This window comes from Triticum dicoccoides, chromosome 1A (assembly GCF_002162155.2).
Source record: "Triticum dicoccoides isolate Atlit2015 ecotype Zavitan chromosome 1A, WEW_v2.0, whole genome shotgun sequence".
Taxonomy (NCBI): Eukaryota; Viridiplantae; Streptophyta; class Magnoliopsida; order Poales; family Poaceae; genus Triticum; species Triticum dicoccoides.
In genome coordinates this window covers 277,543,728-277,553,664 of record NC_041380.1, presented here as the reverse complement: position 1 = coordinate 277,553,664, position 9,937 = coordinate 277,543,728, and the positions used below count along the sequence as shown (strand labels likewise).

At 41.2% G+C, this 9,937-nt stretch overlaps 1 protein-coding gene across 1 annotated transcript in view; it reads left to right on the top strand.

Annotated features, from left to right (window-relative positions):
• Positions 1 to 6,134: 6,134 nt before the first annotated feature.
• Positions 6,135 to 9,937, top strand: part of LOC119268864 (long-chain-alcohol oxidase FAO1-like) — a 9,296-nt gene continuing 5,493 nt past the window's right edge. Inside the window, exons 1-2 of the mRNA XM_037550577.1 lie at positions 6,135 to 6,518; positions 7,266 to 7,538. Of these exons, the coding sequence (XP_037406474.1) occupies positions 6,273 to 6,518; positions 7,266 to 7,538 (519 nt within the window). The 5' untranslated portion in view covers positions 6,135 to 6,272. The remainder of the gene's footprint in view (positions 6,519 to 7,265; positions 7,539 to 9,937) is intronic.

Below are 9,937 nucleotides of genomic sequence, written 5' to 3'. Positions count from 1 at the left end.
GTGATTCTCCCGGTTTGGATGTCATCAAAGATTTGTTCGACGGGATGGCCTCTTGAGAGTCTTGCTCTAACTTGTGAGAGCTTTTGCTTGGGTTGAGGTGGAACATCCTCATCATCTTCTTCTTCTTCTTCATTGTTGGTGGCATTGTCGTTCGCTTGTGGACGTGGAGAAGGAGGTTGAGGTGGTTCATCTTGTTGTACTTCCTCATTTCCTTCGTCTTGACGTGTTCCACTTGTGGATGCCTCCAAGTCAACTTGTGGTTCACCTTGATGTGAAGTTGAGGCTTCCACTTGAATGGACGAAGTGCTCTCCTTCACCTCCGTTGGTCGAATTTTGCCAATAGACAAATCTTGAATTGCTTCCGCGGGAACTTTTTCTCCTACATCAATTGGCAATTTCTCTACTTGCGAGCCGTTAGATTCATCAAACTTCACGTCTACCATCTCTTCAACCTTTCGGGTGAAATTATTGTAGACACAATAAGTGTGAGAGTTTGAGCCATAACAGAGTAGGAAACCTTCATGAGATTTAGGAGCAAATTTCGAACGAGTATGCTTATCAAGAATGTAGCACTTTGATCCAAATACTCGAAAGTATCCAACTTGGGGTTTGTTACCGGAGAGTAGCTCATAAGCCGTTTTGCCGAGAATCTTTTGAAGATAGAGTCGATTCGTAGTATGACAAGCCGTCTAAACCGCTTCCGCCCAAAAGTGTATTGGTGTTTTGTATTCATCAAGCATCGTTCTTGCCATCTCAATGAGTGTATAGTTCTTCCTCTCAACAACTCCATTTTGTTAAGGTGTGTATGTAGCTGAGAACTCATGTGAAATCCCTTCTTCGTCAAGAAAGGTGTCCATCTTCACTTCAAATTGGTTTTGGGCCTTCTTGGCGAACTTCTTGAAGATCTTTTGGACCTGCGATTTGTCATCAAGAAATAACACCCACATAAATCTTGAAAAATCATCAACGATGACCAAACCGAAAGAGTTACCACCAAGTCTCTTATAAGCATTGGGACCGAAGAGATCCATGTGAAGTAGCTCAAGTGGTCTCCTTGTGGTCATGATGTTCTTCACGGGATGACTTCCTCCAACTTGTTTTCCTGCTTGACAAGCACTACAAAATCTATCCTTGTCAAATATAACATCTTTAACACCAAGGATATGATCACCTTTAATAAGCTTATCAAGATTTTGCATGCCCACATAACCTAACCTTCTATGCCACAACCACCCTTTAGAAGATTTAGCAATCAACCAAGTATGAGGTTGGGCTCTCTTAGTGAAATCAATAATATATAGGTCACCTCTATGGATGCCGGTAAAGCCCATATTATGATTATCTCTATGAAACACTTGGCAATCTACTTCGATAAATACAACATTGAAACCAAAGTTGGCTGGTCTAGATACGAAAAGAAGATTTTAACCAAGAGATTCAATGAGCATAACATTTAGAATAGAGATATCGTTGGATATGGCCACCTTCCCAAGGTCAAGTACCTTACCCTTGGAGTTATCTCCAAAAGTTACATACTTGCATGCGACGTCTTTTTTAGCAAGCTCACGGAACATGTATTTATCTTCGGTCGTATGATTAGTACATCCGCTATCGAGAATCCACTCTTTTCCTTCGGCCATGTAATCACGAAAGTTTGCCATGAGACTAAGATTTCTCATAGTCTCCCCAAAGTCAATATCACTTTCTTCATCTTCATCCTAATAGACATGCTCAATGTCATCATCATGTATGTGATCATCACCTAGAGCAAGTGATTCATTAGATTTATGACCATGACAATGTTCAAGTTTATGAATTCTAATTGTCTCCGAGATGATGCTACTAATGACTCCAACATTTCCTTTAGCACGCATAAGATCACGGAGCTCAAATAGACATTCATCAAACTTGGGATCACTAGGTTCCATTTTTTGAAAAGCAATGGATTTTTGAAGAATCTCATCTAGATTTTTCAAGGAATAATTTGGAAACCGTTCCTCAAGATAATTCCATATTGTATATGTGCATTCAAAGTTAGGCAAGCACAGAAGCAAGTTTCTAGGTAATCCTTTAATGATAAGATCAATAGTCCTAAGATTGCGGACCATGTCAAGATACTCATCGGGGGTAGGATGTAGAGGATCAATATGAGGCACATAAGGGCTAAGAATATACTTGTTCAAATTATATTCATTGAAAATCTCAATCATCTCATTTTTTCATGAACCATAAAACTCCCATCAAGAATAGGCACTCTACGTCTAATACTCCCGAACGTAGACTCATCCATCTTCCTCCAATGGTGATTAAACCAAAGTAATGGAGACCAAATCTCTGATACCAATTGACAGGAACGAGAAGAGCGGTCTAGAGGGGGGTGATTAGGCCCTTAACAAGCAAATGTGGCAGTTTTTAATTTCTTTATGTCCCCACAAATTCATAATGACAAAACTAAAAAGGAAACAAACATCATACATAGCTGGATAAGGATTAGGCAACGTTAGACTAACATATATACACAGATTAGGACACACACGGTGAAAACACATAAGCTTGCACGTCCAGTAAAGTAAATACAAAATAAATTCTCTCTAGGCTCTACTGATCCCGGTTCATACAAGTGCATAATAAAACCATTGGCGCCAAAAACACAGACAATCAAGAAAATGAAGGCGCTCTTGAGGTAATCATTTAATAATTTCCGTACTACGACGAGTACCTGATAATCCAAAAAAAGAGAAAAGCAAACTCATTAATTGTGTAGTTTTTGCTGATATTCATTTTGACCTTGGCGTGCGTCTTTATGTCGTCGTCGGGTGGCACCCTTCGGATTCTGGTGTGCTGCATTGATGAACGTTTATATGGATACACAAAACTTCTCTCGAGTTGCAACGCAAGGGCATATGTGCTAGTAGTAATATGGTTCTCTATATGCTTTTATTTTTTCAAATCCCAAAAGGTGTCTTGCAAAGGCTGGATTATTTTAGATCCAGATTCTTTAGGCAAGGAGATCGTGAAAATAAAAGGTACAGGTTGATCAAATGGAGTGTGGTTTGTGATACGTCTCCAATGTATCTATAATTTATAAAGTATTCATGACATGTTCACAACAATTTTATATGATTTTTGTATGATTTCATTAGAACTAACCCGGACTGACGTAGTTTTCAGCAGAACTACCGTGTTGTCGTTTTTTGTACAGAAATAAAAGTTTTCGGAATGGGCTGAAAATTTACAGTGAATTTTTATGGACCAAAAGAGACCCCCAAGGCATCGGAGTTGGGCCAAAAGAGTCCCGACTTGCTGCTGCCTCATGGACCCCACGTGAGACCGACGCCAAAAATTCCTATAAATACCAGAAACCCCAGAAAGAAACCTAGATCGGAAGTTCCGTCGCCGCAAGCCTCTGTAGCCACGAAAAATCAATCTAGGCCAGGCCATCATCACCGGAGGCCACGGAGGAGGAACCCGGAGGGGGCCATCATCACCATGGAGGCCAAGGACCAGAGGGAGAACCTCTCCCCATCTAGGGGGGAGGCCATTGAGGAGGAAGAACAAGGAGGAGACCCTCTCCCCCCCTCTCTCTCTCTCTCTCTCTCGATGGCGCCGAAGTGCCACCGGGGGAACCATCGTCGTGGTGATCGTCTTCACCAGCATCACCATCTTTATCACCTTCCTCATCTCTTTTAAAAGGTCCACTCTCCCGCACCCCGCTGTAATCCCCTACTTAAACATGGTGCTTTATGCCACATATTATGATCCAATGATGTGTTGCCATCCTATGATGTTTTGATTAGATTTCTTTTGTCCTTTGGGTTGATTGATGAGCTAGATTGGTTTGAGTTGTATGTTTTATTTTGGTGTTGTCCTATGGTGCCTTTCGTGTCATCCACACGTGAAGGATTCCCGCTGTAGGGTGTTGCAATGCGTTCATGATTCGCTTAGAGTGGGTTGCTACAGTGACAGAAGCTTAAACCCGAGTAAGGGGGTTGTTGCGTATGGGATAAAGGGGACTTGATATTTTAATGCTATGGTTGGGTTTTACCGTAATGATCTTTAGTAGTTGCGGATGCTTGCTAGAGTTCCAATCATAAGTGCATATCATCCATGTAGAGAAGGTATGTTAGCTTATGCATCTCCCTCATATGAAATTGCAATAATGATTACCGATCTTGTTAACAATTGCCTAGGACAATTCGGCACACTGACCCATCATTATTCCACACTCGTTATTTGTAATATATTATAATATATTCTCACTTTATGTTAACATAACCTATTTTTATATTTTAGTTCTCCGATATCATGCAAAGTTACCCTCTTCATACCCACAACGTAGTTTTATTTCTCGTTTCTAGATGGAAGCAAACGTTCGGTGTACGTAGATTCGTATCAGTGGCAAATAGGACTTGAGAGAATATTGATCTTACCTTTAACTCCTTGCGGGTTTGACACTCCATACTTATCACTTCCACCTTTGAAAATTGCTACGATGATTCCTTACACTTGGGGATTATCAGTTTATAGGCCAAAAGACCAAGGTGGCCTTGGCATTCATGACCTTCAGGTCAAGAATGATGCATTACTTAGTAAATGGTTGTTCAAACTACTTACTGAGGATGGCGTTTGGCAAACTCTCTTGCCCAATAAGTATCAGACCAAAAGGTTGTATCTCAGACCTATTGGAAACCTGGTGACTCACACTTTTGGGATGGTCTAATGGCAGTAAAGAAGCATCTTTTCCGTTTTGGATCATTTGAGATAAATGATGGGTCGGAGATTCGTTTCTGGGAGGACAACTGGCTAGACAATGCTAGCCTCTGAGAACAATATCCTGCTTTGTACATCATTGTCCGTAGTAAGAATGATACTCTCGCACATGTCTCAGCTCATCCCCGCCGAATATTTCTTTCAGGCGGGATTTGATCGGCCCCGTCTTATGTCATGGCAAAATCTATTTTCCAGATTGGTTTCGATTAACCTGACACAAGGACGGGATGTGTTCCGCTGGAACCTCACTACATCCGGGTCCTTCACGGTCGACTCTATATACCATGCCCTCACGCATTCAGAGGTCCCAGTGGATAATAATAAAAAATTGGAAGTCGAAAATTTCACTAAAAGTTAAAATCTTCATGTGGTATCTTTGGAGGAGAGTCGTGCTAACCAAAAACAACCTTGCATGTCGCAATTGGCAAGGAAGTAAGTGTAGCTTTTGTACTCACAATGAGACAATCAAACACCTATTTTTCTAGTGCAAACTTGCGCATTCTATATGGTCAATCATCCAAGTAGCATCCAATTTATATCCGCCCACAAGTATTGCCAATAATTTTGGTTATTGGTTGGATGGTATTTCAAATAGGGTCAAAACGTTATTAAGGGTGGGAGTGTATGCCTTATTGTGGTCGCTTTGGCTATGTAGAAATAATTTGGTATTTAATAGCATAAACTCTTCTGCTTTGTAGGTTATTTTCTGTTGTACGCACTCGCTTCATATGTGGGTTGGAGCGGGTGGCCAAGGAGGTTTTTACCTAACATGGGTGACAATATAATCTCCGGATCGGCCCACCACGTTCTTCGCCATAGGCAGAGTGTTGGGCTTATATGACTCTACTATTGTCGATACGTCAGTTTCTCGTTTATTTTCATTTTTTTTGTCAGACTCTTAGTGTTTGGCTGTGTGCATCTTCGTTATACAGAGGTCGAATGTTACTCATCATACTTTGTATCTGCCTGATACTGCATTTTGAGTTAATAAAAGCGTCATTTATCAAAGAAAATATGTGCTAGTAGTATACTATAGTCAATGGATAGGTATCTCTTTTTCTTTACAGTGTTGCTAAGTCTTAATCGGTGCTATATCCATGGGATCTTACACTGAGATCCATGCAAAACTTTATTTTCAATTTTTCTTTTTCTCTCTAGCATATTATATCATTTGATTTAGACTTGATTAAATCTCAGTTGACTGAGACCTAGTCACATCTTTTTTTGTACGGGTCTCCCTTTTGGTCATTTAGCCTTGGAATACTTTTATCCGATGATAGCAAGGTTCTGTCTTCTTTTTGGAAAAACTCGTTGATTAGCTAGATGGATAACGGACCGGAAGTTGCCCTTCTGCGTCTTAGTTGATGACCGGTATTAAATAACGAGATTGACACCTATCAACTCTCGATCTATCTATCTATCTATATGCAGACGAATGCGCGCGCAAAGCCACACGGAATTCTAGTCCGGCGCTAACTGCTCTGCTCTCGCGGGGGTATCTAATGGCGGCGCTGGAGGGGAAGGAGAAGGCGGCGACTGGACACCCGCTGCTGCGGGTGCTGAGGCGAGACAAATACACGCACGGGCTCTACCCGGCGCAGATGGAGGCGCTCCGGGCCATGTGCGGCGCGCTCATCCCATCGCTGCCGCCGGAGGAGGCCCTCGACGGGCGCAGGGACACGCCACGCGACAAGGACCTCGAGCGCTTCTACCTCGCATCCGGCGCCGACTCCACCATTCCCGACGAGGTGATCCATCGAGCTCATCCATATACTACAACTGTGTTCGTACCTTACATACGCTACGTACTCGGTTACTGCCTTGTTCATCCATAGTGTACTCCGTAGTACTGTATTTGATTTGATACTCCGTCCGCCAAAACTTACCGATATGACCGCTCGTCAGGAGAATAATCTAGATTACCATTATCGGCTACGCGACTCTCATCTAACCGGGCCCCGCCCGTCTCCTATGCGCGGAGATTAATTAGGCGTACGTGATGCTGCCCTATCCCACGCTGACGCTGGTACATGTGTAATTGGACTACATTCTACTCCCTCCGTTCCTAAATACTTCCTCTGTAAACTAATATAAGAGTGTTTAGATAACTAAAATAGTAATCTAAATGCTCTTATATTAGTTTACGGAGGGAGTACTTGTCTTTCTAGGCATTTGAACAAGTGACTACATACGGAGCAAAATGAGTGAATCTACACTCTAAAATATGTCTACATACATCCGTATGTAGTAGTCATTTAAAATGTCTAGAAAGACAAATATTTAGGAACGGAGGGAGTAGTTCGTACGCGTGTACAGTACGTAGTTTGGTAGGAGTAAATATTTCACGGACAAATGAGACTGTTCACTCAGGTACGTATACAGTATTAGTGTTTTTTTTAATATAACTCCAGTATGGTGTTTTGTTGCCTTCAATTCATCCAGGCACGATTATACATAATAATACTCACAAATTGGGCGATTGGTTTCCATGCCAGGTCGCGGAGCTGGCCTTCACCCGGTGCGTGTGGGAGGCGGGGTTGCTGGTGCACGTCACGCTCTGGCTCCTGTGCACGCGGCTCGGCACGCTGGCGCTGTGCGGCCGGCTGTGCGTCTCCGGCGAGTTCCCGTACGTGCGCCGCTTCGCTGACATGCCGGTGGGGCGGCGAGAGGAGGCGCTCAGGCGCTGGACCAGGGCGCGGTGGCTCATCCCCGTCAAGATCGCCTTCGCCATGGTCAAGACCCTCTGCTTCAACGTCTTCTACACCAAGGTGCTTGCTTAATCATGCTTGCTTGGATTGGATGATTGATGGGTGGGTGGTTCTACATTGTCTACGGATCAAGTGGGTTGGATCGTACACGTGATTATACTACAGTACGAGCTAGAGCGACGTTTGCATGACTGGTCCTGTGATCACGTCACTTTTCTACACGGTTACGAAATCGCATGCCCATCCACTGTCATGGTAGTTACAGCAGTGATGGCATTGCTTGGCGCCGCAGGACAAGACACAATACTGCTCACAGTGAGAAGTAACATAGAGTAGTAACTTGTCGATGTTACTGGTTTATGTTATTACCTTCATAGTGGGTAGTAACACATGAGTGATATCATGAAAGAGTTTATTTATTAGGCTATAGACTCATTATGCCTTGAAATGTGTGGTGTTACAGTAACTACCTAAGTTACCACAAACTCCTCTCTCTTCATTAATTAGCTGCCATATAAGCAATCTTGTATTGAAATGCGTGATGTTACTAGTTAAGTTACTTTCATTGTGACTAGTCTAAATCGCATTGACAAATCCAGCTAGGTCACAGTAAATCAAGACTGACAGAATGCTTTGGACTCAAGGCTTCCCTTCTAGACACCCTCTACATCGTATCGCAGTGAATAATTAATAAAATGGATGTATGCATCGTCTGATGCAAAGACTGAAGGCCATCTTTTTTAGGCCGGTCATAGCAGGGAGTAACTTATACTAGTGTCATGCATATGACACTAGTCTAAGTTACTATTTTCATAATGCAAAGTAATATAGTAGTAGTGTCATAGATTGCTTCATTTATTAGTTCAGACTCATTTTGCCTCGGGAAGCGCTATGTTACAGTAACATATTATGTTACCACAAGCACATCTTTCCTCGTTAAATACTTGCCACATAAGCAAAATTATCTTGGGATGTGTTAAGTTGCTACTTAAGTTATCATCACTATGGCTAGCCTTAGGCCTTGTTTGGTTCCAAACAAGTCACCAACTTAGAAGTCGAAAAGTGTAAAAAGTGACTTATTTTGCCAAACGGACCCAACTTATAAGTCACCCCAACTTATAAGTCATAAGTTGCTCCACCCCAACTTAAAACTTATAAATCACCCCCTTTTACGTAGGTTCTATCACCTTTACATTAAAAAACAAGGTGAGAAGATGTGCTCAGGTGACTTATAAGTCAGATGATAACCAAACAGACCTGACTTATAAGTCATTGATTTTAAGTCACCTGACTTATAAGTCAGGTGACTTATTGGAACCAAACAGACCCTTAAAAAAATATTACTACCTCCTTGTTTACTTGTCCCCTCGTATTTCGAGTCATATTTTAATCATGACTTTAATAATAATAATAAAATATAAGTTATGTATAGTAATAATAATATCATTGAAATCGACATTCAATACTAATCCAATAATATAATTTTTATGACATGCATTAGCATTTTGCTAGCCAAATATGTGATTATATTTGACCCAAAATACGATGAGGGATAATAAATCTAGATGGGGGTAGCATGTGTTAGTATTAGATGAGCACTAGTAGCTATGTGGTCACTGCTTTGATGGCTTCATCGATCTCCTTCGCTCGGTAGCGGGTCCAATGTAGTGAGAAAATTACACTTGAGAGGGTCACACACTTCTAGAATCGGCCGCTCCCGGGATTAGAATTTTAGGCTATGTGATGTGCGTAATTAGGCCCATTTTAATGCACGGGTGTTTAGATAGAGTGTTAATAAAGTCATCAACGCATAGGTGCTTACTACTTCCTCTCTCTCAGTTTATAGGACGTGCGCGTACTCTTAGGTTGTCAATTTGACCAACCTAATACAAGTCATATATTATAAAAAATATACCAATATAAACTTTAGATGTTTTATTTTCAAAAGATATAATTTTTGTGTTATATAGTTTATATTAGGGTGATAAAATTGGCAACCTAGGTATACACGTAGGACTTATAAACTGTGACGGAGGAAGTAGATTGTTGTAGCTAAATCTTCTTCATTTAATTATTTAGCAACTAAAGTCATCAATGCATAGGTGCTTAGCTTGTTGTAGCTAAGTCTTCTTCATTTAATTATTTAGCAACTAGGTCTATTTTTGTTCATAGGACAAGGCCTTTTTTGGTTCATACGATAGGAATATCACAGGAATAGAAAACTTGTAGGAATGAGATGTCATATATCTCAAATTTTATTGCTAGAAATAGAAAAAGAGATGTCCTTTGATTTACATCATAGGATTTTTTTTTATTGAGTTTAGCCTAATGTTTATTTTCTTTTTAAATGTGAAGAATAGTAATATTTTTTGCTTCACATGGTCATCAAAAGTGCTCTCTCCCTCCTTAATTGTTGTCATATCATTTGTTCGCCTATATGGCATGCTAAGCACACCAGG